This window comes from Falco biarmicus, chromosome 5 (assembly GCF_023638135.1).
Source record: "Falco biarmicus isolate bFalBia1 chromosome 5, bFalBia1.pri, whole genome shotgun sequence".
In the NCBI taxonomy this organism is placed as follows: domain Eukaryota; kingdom Metazoa; phylum Chordata; class Aves; order Falconiformes; family Falconidae; genus Falco; species Falco biarmicus.
The window spans coordinates 18,913,940-18,935,039 of NC_079292.1; the positions used below are offsets into that span (position 1 = coordinate 18,913,940).

The window sequence follows — 21,100 nt, forward strand, 5'->3', positions numbered from 1 at the left end:
GTTTAATTTAAACCTGTAAGTTAGAGCTAGCCTCCCCAGACTCCCTGTACAATCAATTCAGGTAGACAGGCATATCCAGAGGGGTGATTCAGAGCAAAGCCTAATTTAACTGTGCTTAATCACCCTCTGGCGGGGTGCCTCACTCTCTCCTGACACATTAAAAGCCTTGCCTCTTAAGGAAGGCATTTAACTTTGCTGCTGCAGGCTGGATATCTCTGCCCCTCAGCGCTTCTGAGGTACAGACAGTAACAAAGCCCATAGATTAAAGGATCAGATGAATTTGATAGAACGAGGCCGGCCTCCGTGGTACACTTTAAGGTAATGTTGTAGCCATGATAATCTAAAGATAGGCAAGGCAAAGTCTGTAGGGAGGTAGTATCTTAACGGGCAGGCTTCTGGGCACACAAGTACTTCTGCAGGCCACCTATTTAAAAAGCCGAGAAGCTGGATTTGAACTGGCTCGGGAGACAGGAGACAGATCTGTGAATGTGGTTTAAAAAATTGATAATTTGTGCATTTTAATATACAGGCTGCCTACTACAGTTTGGGGAGGTGGTACACAGAGAGTCCTTAGAAAATGGCATCTTGGTAAGTGAGAGAGGCAGCCAGGAAAGAAGTGGTGTCAAGAGGGAGATGTGGGTCACAGTGTACAAAAAAACCCCAAAAGAGGGTGTCTCAGCTCCCCAGCTGAAGGGCGAGGGCTGACACAGGCATAACAAAGGATTGGAAAATAGTTCAGCAATTAGGCTTCAGAGTAAAAACCAAAAATAAATATAGTGGAAGATTAAAGGCAACTCTGTCCCTGTTGGCTTTTTCCCTATAGCTTGAAAATGACAGCATGTATATTCTCCCTTATAGGCTTCTTTAAAAAGCACATCTCTGAATGATCTTTAATCTTGTAGAGAAGCAAAACCCATCAACTCATACAAATTTTCCTTATGAGGCCAAGCCATGCTGAATCTTGCTTCAAAACAATGAAACAGGTCAGTTTTTAAACAGTGTTTTGAGAAGCAGCCATACTAATAGCTTGGTCATCTGGCATTACACATAAATCAAGGATGAACAACTCAGTAAGGTGTGGGCCTGGACTTCTGCTAGCTGTAAAATAATGAAATACACATTTTCTGTCTTAAACAGAAAGGCATGTAGTAATGCAACTTTGGATCTTCATAATAAATCTTGGACTTACGCTGAGAGGGTCCTGGCTTATATTATTGATATTCAAAGACAGAATATGATCTTTGCTGCCCACGTAGATCCGATCCTGATCTTCATCCATTAATAATATCCTGTAATCCAGAGGACTGTGGGATATTCTGTGATGTTCAGAGGTCTTCGTTTCTTGCAGCTCTGAAATAATAGAGACAACAAATTAGTAAAGCAGTTCAGTTGCCTTTCTGGCTTCAAAACTGCATTTCTTTCTAAAAATAGGCATCTTTCAACACAAGTGAGGTCAATAAGAAAAGAAAAACCCTCATCAGACAGTTGGTAATAATGCAATCATTGAGTTAAAACAAATTTTCCATTCCCAGTTTGAATGCAATTCTTTTGTACATTAAGTAGCTAGTCATATCTCATAAAAATCAGGCATTGCTGTTATTACTCTAATTAATTCTTATTTTAATGGTTATGATTATTTACAGCTTTGGCTTTTAAGGAAGGTCATATATTAAATTAATCAATATGTTCAATATAATTTGAAGTTTATGGCAGAGAAAACCCACAAGATCAATGAAAACTACATAAGAATAGTTTACTTTAATTTCCTAACAGAAGGCTTCACTGTTTTTTTATCTTTTTCAAGGTCAATTTTTTTTTTTTTTTACTTCTTCATCACCATGTATATTTAAAAGAAAAAAAAAACATGTGTTCCATCAATCCTAAATCATAGAATCACAGAATGGACCGGGTTGGAAGGGACCTTGATGATAATCTAGTTCCAACCATCTTCCATGGGCAGTGTGTCCATCTATTCAGTTGGTTATGGGACTTGGACCAAACTATCAGAACTATAGGATTAGCTCCATTTTTCCACATAAAGCTTTCTCCAATGAAGTGAAGCAAAAAACATCCTTCGATCTCAGTAGTGCAGGAAAAGGCCTGTTGCAGGAATAGCACAAACATCTACAACAGAAGCATTACTTGCTGCCCTTGAGAAAGCTCAGCCTTTCTGTCTTTGCTTGGCCAATATGTTTTGGCCACCACTCAGATTATTTTTCTTTTCTGTACTAACAGAATGGGTATTTCTCAAGACCTGAGAATAGGAAAATAAAACTTTAATAACAAATAATTAATTATTAATTAATATTGAAAATAATAATTATTAATAATAAATTATTCAAATATCTAACATATTGTGTTCCCTGTGACTCTAAAAGTGTGGCAAATACACAGTACATACAAAAATGAAGCCCTGCTATAATGTTTATTCATAAATCTAAGAACTGAGTACACACACCTTTTGTAAACTGTTTGTCTGAGACAGTATGGTTTACCACTTGCTAAAAGCACAGTTTTTGCTAAAAGCAAAGGTTTTGCTCATTAGTTCCCTATAGAAAACAGTAGATGGTCTTATACAAAGTTAGTCATCTAAGCCTTTTAGATGACTAGATTAATGTGAGCTAACGATATTTTGGAAAACAAAATTTAAAAAAAAAAAAAATATCTGAGTATGTGCTCTGTTAGAAAAACAAAAAGTGTGTCTAAAGCGTGCACTTTCTGTAAAACACATATTTAGCTGAAGCATAGTTTTTTCTTCAAAAATTACTTGGAGAGTAATTTTTGAGAGGCTATAGACAACATACATGCAAAGGCTGCAGTCTTGGGATTTATACCTGTCTACTAGAGATCTAATGATTGAGAGAACACTTCTCAGAATATAATTTGCATTAATAAATATGATATGTAACTCCACTTAATTTTTATCATGATTGTTAAATAGTTTCATAGGAAGATGAAAAATATCTTCTGTTACCGCAAGATGATGTTTTGATTCACTTAAACGTGTGACACCTTTCAGGGGCTAAGGGTTGCCTACATGCATTTATTTATTTATGGCAATATGAGAAAGATAACCAATAATATTTCTATTTCATATGTCCCTCAACAAAAGACAAACATACAATCAAGATTTATAGTCTGTGCCTAAAAGCTTAAACTGAAACTGTGCTCATTAAATATATATATGAAAATTGTCCACACCACTTTCAGAAGTCTTTCTTCAGTGCTTGAAAAATCAATTGTTTTACTTTATTTAAAAAATCCTTCCTGTAAGCTTTTAGCTAGGATTTTCAAAACACCTGGGAGACTCACCATCATAGTGCCATTAAAATGCAGCCTCTTTGCCCGCTCTGAAATTCTTAGACTGACCTTTCGTAACAAGCCTGAGAAGCTAGCGCTCATCCCTTTTCCTGGTGACCTTATTAACATTACTGTAATATTTGGCAGCTGTAAGGTGAAAATGAACCTTCTCATAACCCTATATGTGATATACTCGGAAAGCACAGACAACCTGGGACAGACAGCAGTTTCCCACACAACACTGGGTGAATGTGAGTATTCAGTACAGTAAATATAGTGCCCCTCCTTATTGCCTCAGTCACCGACAACAATTGGTAATAAATAAACCATGATTGCCATAAAAGATAATCAAGATCATGAGGATTGTTTTTAATCAAGAGGCAAAAATAGCAACAGATACTTGATTTTCACAACTTGCATTTATTAAAATCCATTATTTTCCTGGATTTTTAGCCTCTTTGAAATGGTATTATTCTTTCTAAGGTACCTGAAGGGTATCTGTCTCCATCAAGCTGCTGCTGAGGAGAATACCTTATGACATGTTACTAGACTATGGAAACTCAACACCATTCGTAAGAGGAAGGAAAGCCCTGAAACAAATACTCTCATACAGATTTATTAGTTTTATTTCTTTCAGTGCTGAACCTTTGTGTTTATTAGCCTCTTAGGGCTACACAAGCAACTACAGAGGGAATTTTAAAATGATAAAATTTTCTTTTAACAAAATTTACCACACAATCACCCAAGAAAATCTGATTTTTTAAAGATTTACTATCTGGGTGTTGTCACTTGGAAAAAGCAGTGGCTGGAACGATGCTTTAAGGTCTTCCACGTTCCTTTTCACCTCCAAAAGTTTTTGTACAAAAATGTAAACGTTCACTGGCCTTCAAAGCAAATTCTATTCCATACTTTGGGAATTTAACCATTCAAGCCAGTAAACCCTGTATGGAGAATGAAGCTATGGACAGCTCTCTCTGAATATTAAGGATTTTATTTGACAATAAAACAAAAGATTATAATATATTCCATATGCAAATAACCGTCACCCTTAGTGATAGAAGAATAAACTATATTCACCCTTTTTTCATCAGTCATTGAATTTAGTTTTGTTTTTTCTCAATGATAAGGCTAATACTGACTTGATTCTTAGTGTTAGAAATCTTACAGGTCAGGTTATATAGCTCTTGTCCTTTTTAATGAAAAACAAAGCATTCCGTGAACTCTCTCACCAGAACTACTATTATTATTATTATTATTATTATTATTATTATTATTATTGAACTGCACATTTTAGAGATCCCAGTGACTGGGATTTTTTCCCATACACAGTGCATAGCTTACTGATAATTAGACAGTTTAACACCTACCCTTTAATTATCCTTTTAATCCACCACAAAAAAAGTTAATGCAAGAATTATTTTTAAAAAAGATGTGTTCTCACAGGAGAAACAACAAAATATTTCTGCAATGCCTGTTATTAACACCAAAAAAGCCTTTGCAACACTCAAAACCCATTGGGTTGGCCAAAACAAAACAACTTACAGCTATCAGAGACTGGAAATCCAGGAAGGTGGAGATATCTCACACAGGCTCTTACACCCAAATGGTCTAACCTGCATGAGGGTATATGAGCTAGATCCGCTCATCAGGTAGTCCTCTGAATGCCTTATTTAATTACTCAACATCAACCTTTCATCACTCCTTAATTCAAATTCACTGGTGTCACAATGCTGAAAACACAAACTGACTTTCCTAACGTAAGGAATGTAATAAATCCTAATATGTAAGATAAGATGCTAACAGAAGCAACTTCCTTGGTAGACATACTAATAATATGGATGTTTGATGTATATGTTACTGAAACTAATACAATTTTTAGAAGGACCTTCCCAAAACATGATTATTTCCTATTTGAAGACCCCCATAACTAATTGTTACTGAAAGTTCGCTATAATCAAGAAATATCTTGACCTTGCAGAGTCTGGTAAGCTACAGCCATGGTATGCAAGCATCTCCAGCCCAAGCTCAAAGCACTGAGTTTATCCACTGATAGGTTGTGGATAAACGATGATATGTCAGAGTGCATGCAGTCATTGTGGCACTGTACCCTCCTGGGCTTCCAGCCTAGCAGGGCTTCTTAAAGGAAATCTAGGATGCTCTGTCAAGCTTTTAATTTAGGATCCCCTGTGGTAAAATAGAAGAAATACTATGTTTTCCTCCTCTTTCCTGCTGGCATAAGGATTCAGTCTCAGAAGGTTGTTTATGGGGAAGTTCAGAGCAGAAGCAGAGATTTGGGGTATGTGCCTCAAAAAAAGCAGAGAGTAAAGCATAACAGCCCAGTTTCACACGCTGCACCACAGTGAAGGGGAAAACATAGCTTTCCAGAAAGATGGGTTACATCTCCCCAGGGAACCTGCTGAAATTGGCATGGATTTTATGTAGCCTTAGTGATCTGGAAGTCAGCAGTACAATGTTGTTTTATTTTATTCCCTCATGGGGCATGGAGTGCACAAACAACAGGCCTTGTGTACACCTAGCAATAGGCTTGACAGCGTTAGCTTCTGGTTAAGGAGGCTGTGAGACTCTCTTAAGCCTCATTAAGCCTTCAGTTTGTGCCAACAAATACGCCAGCCCATGCCAAATGTAAAACTGCAGTGTAAAATCTCACCTTTTAGGAACTGGAATGAAATCAATTTTCTATTTTCCCTCTCACTCCCCGAAATAAATAGTTAAATAAAATGATGGTTTTGCTTAAAGCATCAAATGGAAATGGCACCCTTTTACTTAGAGGTAACTTGTGATCAGGTGAAAAAGTAATCTGCACATATAAAGTTAGAGAGAGACTGTACCTAACATTGCTACTGTTACAAGGAATGGTTATACATTTTAAAAATGTAAGTGGAATCAGACCTATCTGCAAAGTTACAAAAAATAATTTTAAAAAAAATCCTTCAGCCAGAAAAAAAGCTTTGTTTTATTTCAGTTTAAATATTTTCCTTTTAACTTTGCACTGACTAACCTCTCTACTATGTACCTTATTAGTAGAAATTATTTGAAAAGATTTAGTTAAAAGGTATCAGGTTTCATAGGAACCTAATAATTTTGACTGTTGGTTTTGTGGCCTTATTTCTGATCTTTTAGTGTAAAGAAATGGAAGAAATAAATGTAATATTTTTATAGTTTACATAGTACCTGTGGAAAAAGTATGCATATCGCTTTTCAACTCTGTAAGCCCACAATGTGACTACTTGTTTAATTTTATGTATGGCAAGAGAACTAATTAAGTCTGAATATATCCTTTCAAAACTTCAGAACGAGTCACCTTTGCACTGTCGATATTCCTTTTCTTTGAAGAAATCTGTATTGATTCCTTCTACTTAACGGGGTAAGATAAGAGAGCTGTTAAAGCATTTTGCCACTGCTCGTGCAGCGTTCAAACTAAACACCAAGCCTCAGCCAGCTCTCAAGTGATGCTGATTATAAATGGGTATGTGGTCATTTGGCCATAAGCAGCCAGATGTGCTACTAGTCAGTCCCTTGTGTGCCTTAACCACATGGGGCCCAAAAAGCTCAGGTGGACCTTTTGACCTTTTCTTTATCTCTTTAGCTCTTCTTCATGCATGAGAAGTCTGCACTTTTTTTAATGCTGTTACAATGAAATTTGGCTTTTTCTAGAAGGAGTTAATAGGCTTATAAGGACGGGAAATCACAGATGTGCGCACTTGCTAGCTTCTGAATCTATCTGAAAGGGGTTTAATGGCATTGTTAAAAAAAAAAAAGTGTGAAAGGAGAAAATAGATTTACAAGTGCTCATAAAATCACAGGCTAACTAATTAACAAGATCACTTGGAGGATAGGGAGGAAGGGAGTTTAGATAGATAGTACAGGCTGAAACAGGAGCTCTCTTTGCCCAGAGCTAAAATGTATAATTCGGTAGAAGGAAACTTAACTGCTGTTTGGAATGACAGTAAACAACATGGATATGTCAACAATATCTAAATATGATCTGGTTTAAATATACGCCTTGAATACTTGTTGGTATATTTGCTAAATGAGTTGAAAATGGAATTTAAGCATCACTGGATTGAGATTGTGCAGTCTTTTATAAATAGAAATAATAGCACCAAGGTGAAGTCTTTGGAGAATCAGGCCCAGAGGTAGCTCTAGCATGTTTGAAGAACAATTTGTCTCCTTGAGCAGCTCAACACACACATTAGGAGCAGTAAAACACTCAATAGCTCTTTGTGAAGGGGACCATGTGTTGATAGGAAAAGACATACCAGTTAACAGTTGACCTTATGCAGAGCGTTCACATATGTCAGTAGATGAGTCCTCATTTTACAAGACACACAGAACCCCTAAAATCCTGGTAACTCGTAGACATTAAAAAGATCACAATGGAGTATTAACTGGCTTTTGATCTTGGGGCTTTTTAAAAGTTGTACTGAAAGGGGAATCACTCATGACAGAGTGTTGTTTTATTAAAAATATCAAAAAGTATCAGAGAATTTTTCATCTTTGATTTGCAACTTTGAAGAATGAGGGAGGGGCAGACCCACTAAGGTGTGGGCAGCTGCCAGGTTTGTGCAGAAGGAATGTGTTTTCCAAGCAAAGGCAAACACACGAAAGTCACTTACTTGTGTCTGGCAAAACGTATTAACATGGGCCCGTGGCACATTCATCAACCCAACATACACCTCAAGGTTAAGTGCATTTTTATTGAAGCTTTACATTATGAAGAACAGACACTATTAAAATGCTGATGGTTTTTTTTTTTTTTTACTCACACAGCTATTGTCATGATGAAATCATACCACATTCCACAATAGAAGCCCCACTCCAAAACAGAGGAAAAATATGTCAACTTTTTCCAAGCTGCAGTTGCATAGCTATTCCAACTCTTGCCAAATAGTCCAGTATTGAGATTCCTTCATTGAGATTCATGCAGGACCACCCACACCCTCCGCTCAGCCAGTCTCACTAGGCTGTAGACAGTTCTAGGCATAATTTTCAGATTATTCCTCCACTTAACTCGCTGTAAACCTGCAGTAACTTTTCTGAAGTCTGTATAGGTATTTCAATAAAAACATGGAAAAGCAGGCTTCTTATTTTTTAATAAGTAGTGTGCAATTTTAATTTACTGGTCATCAACTTTATCCCTTTATGTAATCGAAATTTGTGGGGTTTATTTCAGATGTCACAAATACTGCTACTCTACAGAACTTTCCAGAAGATATTTGCTTTTTCAAATACTACCGTGTTCATTTCTGCTTATTATTATCCTGTCCAGGCTTTGCTCTCATTTTTGGTCCCGAAACCAAAGGACAACTTTGGCAAGCATGGAGACACGTAAAGACAGGCCAGCTGGGTTTAAGATTACTGCAGCTGAGTTAGCCACATCAGATGGAAGTCAGTCTTCTCCATGTCTTGTCTATAAAGAGCTTGTGTGTAACAGCTCTGTGTTGTGCAAACTGCTCTCCAAGAGCTGTAAACTGTGCTTCCAAGCCTGTACAGTTACAGAGTTTAGCCTTTTGTTTCTTTCCAAGAGACATGGGAGAGGGTCCTCGCCACATCGCCTAAGGCTGCACAAGCTCAACCCGTCTCACCCACTAGCCTGGGTGCACACAGTGGCTTTGACATTGGCACTCAGGATGGTTTTGTTTTCCAGATGTAGGAGTGCGAAGCTTTTGGTTGCCAAGTATGACATTATTTTTGAGATGGAGCAAGAAAAAAACCACACCCGTGAAGTCAGACAAATTCCACATTATTTTACTTCTTCTGGGACCAGTATATCTTTTCATTGTAATCTCTCATTTTCTCTCGCACTCTCTTTTCTAGTGGACCAGCAATCATGTCACTGGAGGAATGGCTGTGCTTTCTCCCAAGATGCTCAGTCACACAGAGAAATGTTCCAAGTAGCTATCAGACTAACTGGCCAGCTGAAGTCCTGACTGTATGCAGACACCAAAATTCTTTGATCCAAATTTAAAGAAAGATATGAGAATTGGAAGAAAGTGATTTATTGTAATTGTCTGTCTGAAAAACTAAGTAAATCTGAAGCTAGTGCTATTCTCCAAGTCAGAACGGGGCAATAACATGAGACTTGTGAGCTGTTCTCCCAATTCATTCATCTTCATCCCATTTACCACAGATTGACCTCTGGGAGAAGAATGAGGTCTGAGTGGACTTTTCATTACTTTTGCATCTCATTCAGGCTGTTATTTTTGTGATAAAAGCAAACTTTTTTAGGCTTATGTTTGAGTATCTGACTATTTACTTTCCACAAACGCATGGCAGATGGTATCAGGGGGGCATTTCTGAATATTGGGGAGGGAGAGAGAAGAGCAGGGAGAGTGTAAGTAAGGTTGAATTAAAGGTAGGTTGCTTTACTGCTAGAATTGTCTTTTTTTGCAAGTTTACCCTTCTGTTTCAGTGTATAGTGTATTTTGTACTTTTACTGAGGTAGCCTGTAGACTGTGAAGACGTAATTTGCCCTTTGCAAAACTGAAAGAGGCAGCTACTCCCCAAATGTGTAGTTTTGAGGTGTTAATGCATTTTCATTGATGTACTGACAACCCTACCTCTGAATTGTAGTGCAGGACTATCAAATGTTGAAAAATAATTAACACATTAAATAATGGCAGTATAATAGTAGTCTCTTAACTCCTCTTCTGACTGAAAAGGCTCCTCACATCAACTCACATGCGCAGTCTTTCTTTTTCTCTCCAAACATACTGTCACTAAGCTGCAGAATTACTCTTGTTGCCAGAGCTAATAAAATCTCATTGAGAAAACACAGCTCAACCACTGAAATATTTCATTATGGTTGCTGCAATAAAGTAAGAACCCACTTCACTGTGGTGAGGCAGAGGAGCCCTTTTCATTACATCCCTTTCTCTCCTTCAAAGAGCAATCTCTCCAGCGATTCAGCCCATTTCTGTGTATCTAGGATTGGCATTGCTGCCCTTGCTGCAGTAATCCTTGCTTTTACTGATGTCACCAACTTTGGCTGTAATTTTAGCCATGCCACTTTATCCACAGATCTCCTTAAAACATATTGGTCCTTTCTTCAGCAGTCACTTCTCACCCCTACTCTGTATAAAAAAGGGCAACTTAGCGTATGCAGGCTTGGTTACAGTTTCATTATTATTATTATCATCATCATTTTAATCAAATTAGGATTAGCTATCAAGCAAACATCAGGCATAAAGAGATCAAGCTAAATCCCAAGTGCTTAGCTTTGATTAATTCTTCAGTAAAATAATGTAAAATCTACTCAGCTATGAGCTGATGAAGGCTTGGAGGGCAACATTTCACATTTAAAAGAATTTCATTAATAAATGAATTTCAATGGCCTGGTGAATTAAAGGGTGGTATTTTTATACACAGACAATTACTGAATACAGAGGGCTGCTTGTAAAAGAAGCCAAGTTGTCTGTAGCAAAAATAAGGAAACAGGTATGTGGGACGGTGTGTATCACATACAACTTGGAAACTATTGCTTCCTTTTTTAGTGTGTTTTCTTGTTTCCTATCAGTATCAGTATGACAGTCGATGGTATGCATATACATGGTGTTATACACTCTTGTCTATACATCAGATAATTACCTCTATATACCAAGTCTAGAAAGTTAGCAAGCTCTGCTTTACATCTGGGAAGGATAAAAGAAACACTTATTCTTGCTCCACTATGTAAGAAAACAAAGCAGCTGGAGGTCAACAAATGGCATCCTGCCTTCAGTGAACCTTCAATGAACCCCTAGTCCAACATGATGCCAGAAGGGTCATTATATTGGAGATAACGAACTACCAAAACAGCCAGCCACACTCAGTTCCACAGCTCTTTCACAACTGTATTTATCCAAATCTTCTCTTGATATTACAATAGTAGAATACTTCTCCACAATATTCTTCATTCCTTTTCCTGTTTTTCTTTGTTGTTCTCTATGGTTAAATTACCCTTTGCAGCCTAATTTAGACTCTTTGATTAAATTCGATTTTGCATCCAAGAGGCCACCCAGCCTTTTGCACTGACAGGAAGCAAGCTGCTTTCTGGACGTGGGTGTTTGGGATGCCTCCTGAAGCCAAGGCAAGTTTGGTTTGTGAGTAGAGCAAAGGTCAAGCCTATCCTTAAATATTTTCCTGTTGTTTTTTTCCATTGTACATTTTTCTAATGTATTAAAGCATTCACTCTCATCAGAGGAATAGCTGTGCCATTTCATCAGATTGCACACAAAGATTTTTTATTTTTTTTTCCCCCAAATTACTGTAATACCACAACCTGCTTCACTGAACACAGGGTTTGGCCACGTCCCCCTGGGGACTTCTGAGATTAGACACAACTGGAAATTATTAATTTCATCATCAGTGTTCACTGTTTGTGTGGCTGAACACCTAGGATTGCTGTAAGTACTTTCAATATTACATGAATTAAGACTTAGGGCTTTTTTTTTAATGTCAACTTTAAAACCAAAATACTTCCAGGTATATCTGCAGTGAAAATAATTTTATTTAAGCTTTATTTCTGTACAGATTTGGAAGATGGAAGTGGGTCTGTCACTGTTAAGATGTCATTTGTGAGATGTGGCTGTTCCTCCCGCTGGCTCAGTGGGAACAGGAGTGCTGTGCTCAAGCCCTGCAGGGTGGGTAGCATGCTTGCTGTTTCAACACACAGAACGTAGCCATATTTCACTCTTTTTCGCGCCACGAAGACTGACACAAAGAGTGAATTTAGGAGCACATTCCAGAGTTGCATGCTACCATCAATCTTCAAGTGATCACCAGCTGGTATTTGGGTGCACAATAAAAGTCATGTTTAGTGGGCTAAGCATAGCCTGGTGGATTAGAGTCCACTTAACTCTAAATCCTATTCTGCTGGCATTTTGCTTTTTTTACTTAAAACATGTCACAAAAACTCTGTGAGTTACATATGTAAAGTGGAGGTAGAAGTTTGGTATTCATTTGACTGGGTTGTTTTTGGGTTGCACTTGGTAGTGTACAAAAAAGCCTTTGAAATTAAAATTAAATAGCTGGAAGAAGTTATTTCAAGTGTGTTTCACATGCAAGAACAGAGGTTTTTTGTTTGTTTGTTTGTTTGAAGTCCAGACTCTTCAGACTTAATAAGCTCAGCCAAAACTCTGGTTTGGATTTAAGAGATAACTTTTATGCTTTTCTGTTTAGATTTCATCTGAAAGGGAAGCCATTTAAGTAAATAAACCTTCTGCAGTCACTCACTCCATGTTTAAACTAGACTTGCCATATTTATTTGACAGGATGACCACTTAATATTTGGCAAAAAGAAGGAAAAAAAGGATAAGAATTCCCCCTCTTGCATTTCCACAGATACAACACGCCTCCCTCCCTCCCACCGATGAAGCATACTTGTTCATATTCCACTGTGTTATGAAACATGTCACAATTACAACACTACTGCTTTTAGATAATGGCAGGCTCTAATAAGAGTGGTCTATTAATGCATCTGTATGTGTTGAACATCAGCAAAGAGAAAAAGGAATATAAATCATTGCTTCCAGGTAAAAGGCAGAAAAGTCAAGATGAGTAGCATCTTCTGATAAAGTACTACATGGATCTCTTACACCTTCAGCATAGAAATAGCAGGTTCAAGGAATGAAGGACTCAAACAGCAATCCAAAACTGAAGGGTATTTAGATTCCTGACAGATTAAAATTGGCACACTGCAGGTATAGAATAGGAATTGGTAGTGGCCAGTAAGGGATAGAAATCAACCACAGTCAACCACTTATCTCTGTAGTAAACTACTAAGTGTAGCAGAGGATGCTGCAAGTGCCCTCAGTATATAACTCTATGTCCTTGACCCTGAAACAAAATAAAAATTGCACTAAATTTAAAAGCAGAATTCATAGATTGTGTCCTTTGTGTATGCACTGCAATCGTGGCTATTCATTTAAAGCATGATCTACAAGTATCTAGAACAAAGGACATTTGTTTCATGATCAGAACAGGGAACTATAAGTCAAAACTCCTGGGCACTTGCTCTCTGACCTTGAACAAATCTCTCACCCTCCATTTATGTCAGTTTAACCATCTGCTGTATGTTTATAACAACACTTACCTGTCTTTCAGAATTACTATCAAGTTCAGCTAATGTATGTTTGCTAAAAAAATACAAAATGAAAGGCATTTTTATGTTCCAGGTATTATTCTAATTCATGTTCCTCCTAACCATTTAGGCTTAAATATATAAATAAATGCATAATACATTTAAATCACTCCATTTTACAGGTACACATGCTTTAGTGTTTCTGTGTCATATAAAGTAACACTGCTTAATGCACAATCCATTTCAGCTCCATTAAATAGATAATGTCATGAATTCTATTGTAGCAGAAAGGAAATCTCTACCACGTGACTGTGACAGAGTAAATAGAGACAGTTCTGAATAGCTTTTAATCTGAATTTGTTTGCTAAAGGCATGTTAACTTCGCTAGACTTGCCCATGAAGAGGAATGCCAAACAGTGACCTTTTGAACTCTTAACTTGAATGCAAAATCTCTTTAACAGGTTTAAGTCTTTTAGCTGGTGTTTATTTAATAGGGCTTTCACTATTATATAAGACGCATTTTGAGTTGGTCCCTTAAATAGCTTCACCTTCATAGCATTTTAAGGTATACTTCAACTGGTTATCAGTTATAAACTTTTACCTTTGTTAAACTGAAGTTTCATAGCTACTCCTCTTCCTTGGCTCTGTTTACTATTCAGTGCTGGGTTAATGGGTGGTTTACTGTTGCTGGAAGTTCCTAGAAGCAGGGGTCTCTTGCATCAGATATATACTGAGTGTAGAATAAATAATTTCAACTTATTTTTATGTATTTTTGGTGGCACTCTATTGTAAAGCTGGAATATTATCAATTACGCTACAAACTGGAGATTTGTGCTACAAAAGTTATCAAATCTACTCTTTCTATGGGAATATCATTAGCCTGAGAATTTCAACACTTTACACAGCCCTGGGTTTTATTGTCACTGACCAGTAATCTGTTGAGCTGCTTTTCCACTGCATTGCTAAAAATGTTCCAGACTGGATACCAATAAAATCAACAGAGAACCACTGGCATAAATTGTGGTTAAAGAATTAGGAATCAATTCTTAGCTCTCCAACCAACTGTGAGAAATGCAGTCTCCAAATTTACCAAATTTACCAGTTGGCTGCAAGTAAAATTTCAAAAACTCTTGAAATATGAGCTCAGGGTGAGAAATGACCTAGAAGTTCAGACACTTGTGTTCTATTCCTGCTGTTAACACTAAGTTAGAGTGCAGAAAATCATTCTTAGAAATGTGATTCTTAGCTTTGCAATACCTGTCTGACTCTCTTTCTGGTAGAGCAACTCTAAAGCAGAACTAAGGAGAGCACAAATATACAGCTACTTGCAGGAATATTTTAGGCATTGGCCTTCTGTCATTTTTTACAGCTACCATACACCATTTGGTGCAGGTTGGTAAGGCCTGACCAGGCTATCCAAAGAATTTATGCAAAGAAATTATTTTTTTCTGCATGCCAATAAACCTCAGGCAGCCACCTCCACCTAGCCAATGCAAAGAGAAACACTGTGCAGGACATGCCCAGTAGTAGAGTTTTCATCTGTGAAAATTTCTGAATATGAGCTAGGCTGGATTTTCCTGAATGAATATTCTGAATTTAGGCTCTTAATTCCCACCTACATGCCAGTTTAGGTATGCAACTGGTGTATTGAATATGTCCCTGGTTATAATTCCCTGCTGGACTATACTTCCCTTACTCAAGCTTTGTGCATGTCACAACTATTGTCATCTCTTCTACCAGTAAACTCAGTACAGCAATGACACTTTATATTCCAAAATAGGTCTACCAAAAGAATTCACCAATACCTGATGATTTCATAACAAAGGAAACATTCTGGAGTCCAGTGAAAAACATTTTGCCTTTCATACTTCATTCTGGTTTACATGCACTGCAGTGAAATGATCATGCAGCTACGGTATTGTTATGCTCAGAAGTCTTAATTCCTGAGCCTAATCACAGGAGGCAAAGTGGGCTGTCCCGGACTTGTCACTACCTATCAGATGACCTGTTCCTTTATCACATGAAATCAAGGCACGATAGTCCAGAAACAGAAGAACATAGAACAAATAATTAATGATTTACAACTTGCAAGACAAAGTACACACAAAGAAGTTCATCCATCAGTGTTCCTCATACCAAATGAATTGGTCACAAATCCTGCACTGCCAGAAAATACATCACCTTGTTCAGGCCTAAAACATGACAAGACAATTAGGACCATGTACTTTAGGCTTGGATATAAGAAAAGGGAAACCTTAGCAACCAATGACTATTCTGTGGAGAAACATTCTGCTGAAGAAGGGACAAATAACATAATTGTTTTCAGGGGTTTAATAATTGTATTCTGGATGATTAACTTAGACTAGATGTTAACGTTTAGAAGACAACACTAGAAGTACTTGAATTTCCTCAGTATGATAAAAACACAACTTTGCCTCACTGGTAGCTCAAGAAACAAGTGTAACAGTGACAGTAAAAAAAACAAAAACAAAAACAAAAAAACAAACCAGAAAACAGTTAACCAAGGGGTTTTTCATTTGTATCAATGATTGAATTTCGGCCACTGAAATAAAAAAGATCTAATCCCTCATAAATATATTGAACTCAATTGTAATTGCAACAAAAACCTCCAAGCAGGAAAAAAATCACAGACACAAGTGTGATAAATTAACTGGGATTTATCATGTTAGAAAGCAAGTGACACCATGAGGACAGGAAGGAAGAAAACACAATATCTGCAATTGGAATACATTTACATTCTTTCCCTGATAACACTAAATGCCACCTAATATCCACCTGCCCGTCACACACTAAGCCAATGCAAATCAAAGGTCCTGAAAACACTATTTATAGAAGCAACCAGAATGTGACTTTTCATAGGTGCAAAAAAATAATCATGTGAATAGATGTCTGCAAGCTCATTCAGGCTGCATATTACAGATACTTCGATGCTGTTTACAAAGAGCACTGTGCAGATCATATAATTAATACAGTTTTTCTCCGTCAGTTCTGCTTTCCTTCCTCCAGGTCTCTAATAAGGCAAAGGACTATGCTTTTGGCTGGTATGAACTTGTGCACATCAGCTGAGATGAGAGACAGTGCAGGGCCAAGTGTGAACTATAGTATGTTTCCAAACATTGGTAAACATTTCTTTTTCACAGTTATAAAAAGCAGTTGCTAAAAGACAATTTGTGTGCTCTGCCTTGGCCCCCAAATTATTCATATCCTGCAAAAATTCTGCTTCAAGTAGCTGACACCAAAAATCCATTCTGTTGTTCACGTATGGTATTTTAAATATCTGACATGGCTATTTATCATTATCGTATTATTTTAATTAAAATAAGACCTATCAATTACATTAATTAATAGTGGGAGTGTGTGGATGTGTGCCTAAGAAGTGAATATAGAGTGTAATTTGTTTGAACTGGTTTTTCTACTGTAATGATACTGTTACTCAGGAAACATTAGTACATTAGTACTTGGCTAGATTTAATTGAACAAAGGAAACTATGTCAATAGCCTTGGGAAAAGCATTCTAATCAGAAATGAGCAAGTATTTAAACAAAGTTGCCTCAGTACTGAAAAAAAATATCATAGAAAAAGCACAAAATAGCTGCTGACGATTAAGATATGAGGGCATTAAAATGTGCTTTACCATTCTGGAACAGACAAAATATTAACAGTCTTTTGCTATACGTCAAGGTAAAAAGCACTTAATTATTGTGGGTGTATATGTCAGAATACCACACTGTAATAAGAGACATGTTATTTCTGGTTCCATTTCATGACACAGGAGACGATGCTCCTACATCTTTTGTCTCTGTGAATTCATAAGTTGACACATTTTTGCCTGTGTCTTGCCCCTAAAATTACAGTTTGACTGAGCTTTTATCTGGCATCACCCAGGCTTTTCTTACTGGAAAACCACATACTTCTGGTGACAAGGACCAACGTGAGCTCTGCTGCTGGCCAGCTGTGTGACTGTGGGCACACCATTTAATTTGTCTATTTCTCCTTCTGGCCTTGGTCTATCTTGTTTATTTGGATTCTAAACTCCCCAAGATGGGGCACGGACAGCTGCTGAACCTCTGTGCAGAAAGGCAGGGACAGCCTATTACATAATTTCAGTTTATTGCAATATCAGTGTATTAAAAAAAAAAAAAGTTTTATAGTGTTTTAAATAATTTGGAAGTGGGTTCATACAAATACCTATTCTTTTTTAATTAATTTTTAAATAAATTTTTAAACGGTGCTTTGGGCTGAAAGATTTTAGGTTCCTAATTTGCATTTTGCTCAGTGTCAGAACAATATTCTTATTGGAAACTTGTGTTCAGGTTGCCTTCTGTCTGCTTCACACTGCTGGGAGATCCAGGATAAATATGTTATCATTGCTACTGAGTCACTTGACCGCATTAAGAGCTCACACCAAAGCCAAATCCTCTGTGGACATTAGGATTACAAACAACCTAAGCATCATCTTCTGGATCAAATAAACAGGCAAGAAACACACAGGGAAGTGATAGGTAACAATTGCCTTTGAATATTAAACAAAAATATTTTCTGTGGCAGCACAAACCACAGATTCAAAGTCAGGATTGCCATTAAGTTACAGCAGACCTGCAAACTTTATATGAGGAGGAAAACCAAGGGCATTCTTCCAAAAACCAGCATCTTCATCACCCTTTCTGACTCAGGGAATACATGAGCAATTAAGAGGGGGCTCAGGAGGTCCACTTTAAGAATTCCAGGTTATATGAGGGTAGAGACATGGTGTGCACTAGTCTTTCTTTTCCATCAGTGAACTGAAATCCAAAGAAGATGTGCTTGTCCACACAGTGATCAGGCAGTGTAGAAAGTCCTACAGTCTGCTGCAGGCATCTAGTTTGAAGTACTGAATTTAGGAGCCCAGTTTCCAGAAGCTCCACATATTCTCACTGAGAGAGAAGAAGCATAGGGTTAAACAGACCAGGGAAGTAGATTAGATCCTCTGAAGCTTCTTCTGAAGGAACCTGCCTTGATTTATTGAGTTGAAACAGAGGTCGAAAGAGACGAGGCTTTAACTCCGATTTACAAATAATTCTCAGTTTACTTGATCTGCATAAGAGCACACCTAATGGTGTTAATTTCCTGTGAAATCTCACAAGAAGTGGGAAGTACACCTCCTTGAATAAAAGAACATGGATATGTTTCAAAACACCTGGCCCATAGGTTAGTGCTTATGTATTCTTTCTCGCAAAATATTTTAAAATGCTGCAATGTCATGCACGTCTTTTGCAGGAATCAGTAGCAACATGAGACTAACAAACCGCAACTTTAATTAATAAAAGTTCCATCTTCCTTTTATGCTCTTCCAAAGAGATTATACACTTTCAGAAGTGATCCAGCCTCTGTGAGTCTTTACCCTTGTGCTCAGTCCTTTTGCAATCAATGGGGTTCAAAGATTCCACTGGAAGATTGGTGGCTGTACTTTCAGTAGGGCAAGGCTAAAAGACTTAAATAAACCAGGAACTTCTAAAGAATTCAGACAGGGTACAAGAAGAAAATAGGGGCAGATTTTAATCTGCCACACTTATAATATGGTTTACTCCAGTAAAATATTAATCACTTAAGAATTTAACTGAAAACATGCAAGAAGTTCCACTAGGACTTCTCAGAAACGCAAGCTAAGCATCTTTAAATGCTCTGTTGGACCAGTTTTTAATTTCAAGTAAAAAAGAAAGTGAAGAAAGACAATCACATATGAGGGAAAAGAAAGAAAAAAGGAAATGAAAATATTGTGTTAGTTATTACAAATGGAAATAGTGATGTCAGTGTTTTAAAATACATAGCAGTGTCTTACTGAAAGATGGGAAGTTACATTTCAGCTGGAAGTTGTAAATAAACACTGGGCTGCCACAATTATGTATTCCTATCCCAGCAGAGGAAATAATCAACAAGAAATAAGAGGGTTATGGCAAAAGCAACGAACAAAGAGAGAGCAGGAAATGGAGAAAATACCATTTGAGAAATAAGATTGCCAATACAGCTGAAAACTGGTTTGCACACTGTTTTCTTCCTCCTAACCCAATGCAACCTTGCTCAGATGCGTTTAAAGAACGGCCATTTTCAAGAGTCTTTCTAGGTTAAGGCATCCAAGACCATAACCTGGAAGAGTATTTACTGCCAAGGCCCACTTTCAATGTCCTGTAAGATCAAGGGTAGAATCTTGGCCTCTCCTTAATGAAGGGGAAAATCATTAGGGAACAGAAATCCCCGAGGAGGCTGTATGTGGCAGAGCCAGGATCCCTTCTCAGAGCCCCAGCACAAGTTGGCTCCTCTGAAGCCTTTCCAACGTCCTTGGAGGGTTCAAGTACTCTGGCTGTGTACTTGCATGGGTAGCAAATAAACAGCACATGCTTGAGGAGAAAAATGCAGAACCCCTTACTTTAAACAGCCATTAATGGCTTGTGGCTTAACTAAAAATAACAATGGCTGGAAACACAATCTGAATTTGTTTTTACTTTATGGGTTCAAATTGTGCTGTGCAGTGACCAAGATTTTTAATGAGATTCAGTCCAAAGAGGTTCAAATTTTGCTGTCCTGGGAGGATAGGTTGGTTGTTTATCCCCAGAAAACCTGTCACAAGGAAGTTGGCTTTTATAAAGCCCACGCTAATACACTGCACTCCCAGCCTTGACATGATATAAAATTGAGCGAAGACTCAATCACTGAGCCCATCTGCGTCTCTTTCCTCCTAAACATGCCTCCCTTGTGTTTTTATAGTATATATTTCACTTGTATATATATTCACTTAATACCTACTAATAATAATGTTTGAGAAACAAAGGAGAGTTTGATGTGGGCAAAAAGAAGTATCTTTTAACTTGTAAACTTAAAGAAAAAACCCACCCAAACACAGCTATTCTAGAGAGAAATAAGCATGGAATCTAGCAACCCAATTTTCGGCACACAAGTCTCCAAGTACAGCATGTCAAATAGCAAAGGCTTGTTACTTACAGAGCTTGTCACTGATGTCGAAGTCCATCGACAACTCTTAGGTTTTCAGACTTATCTGACATTTGTTACTCTTGCTATACTTAATATGCTTTGCACTGAACGTATACAAAGCTATTTGTTATTTCTGCTTCCTATTAGTAGAGGATATATGTCACTGCATTAGAATGCTATTACAATGGATAAACGCATCACCACCCTGAAAACAAAAACAATAGAAAAAATAGGAAGAAAAGAAAAAGAAAACCCAGATGCACATCCGGAGAGGAAAAAGTTCTAAAGTTCCCTAAAAAAATATGTATTTTGGCCACATATGTATATCTTGGCGAGTCAGTGTCCCAAATGCAAAATGTAAGGGTTTTGGCCCAAAAAGTCAAAGAATTTTTGAAACAGCCACTGGCATGTCCAATAGCAGAGATGTGCTTCAAAGAAAATTCAGACAGCGAAGAAGAATGTATGTTTGCCCCTGTGTGCTCAGAAAGAAGCAGCAGGATATGCTGGTCTCCAGTTAACCCTGCCATCCTCCTTCACATCATCGAAGAAATGTGCATATTTTCATTGCTCTTAGAAAATCACTGCCTTGAGGAATATCACACAAGTCAAAAGTTCAGAGAAATCATTTTTTTAACAAACAAATATGCCTGACAGAGAATGAGAAGTGTTCGGAACAATCTGAGTAGTGAGACAAATACAATAATTTTTGCCAAACACTGGCCTGCACTGGTA

At 37.5% G+C, this 21,100-nt stretch overlaps 1 protein-coding gene across 1 annotated transcript in view; it reads right to left on the minus strand.

The window, feature by feature from the left end:
* The window catches only part of SEMA3C (semaphorin 3C), a 122,748-nt gene that overhangs the window by 54,085 nt on the left and 47,563 nt on the right, over positions 1-21,100 (minus strand). The window contains exon 3 of the mRNA XM_056341308.1: positions 1,190-1,350. Coding sequence (XP_056197283.1) covers positions 1,190-1,350 — 161 coding nt within the window. The remainder of the gene's footprint in view (positions 1-1,189; positions 1,351-21,100) is intronic.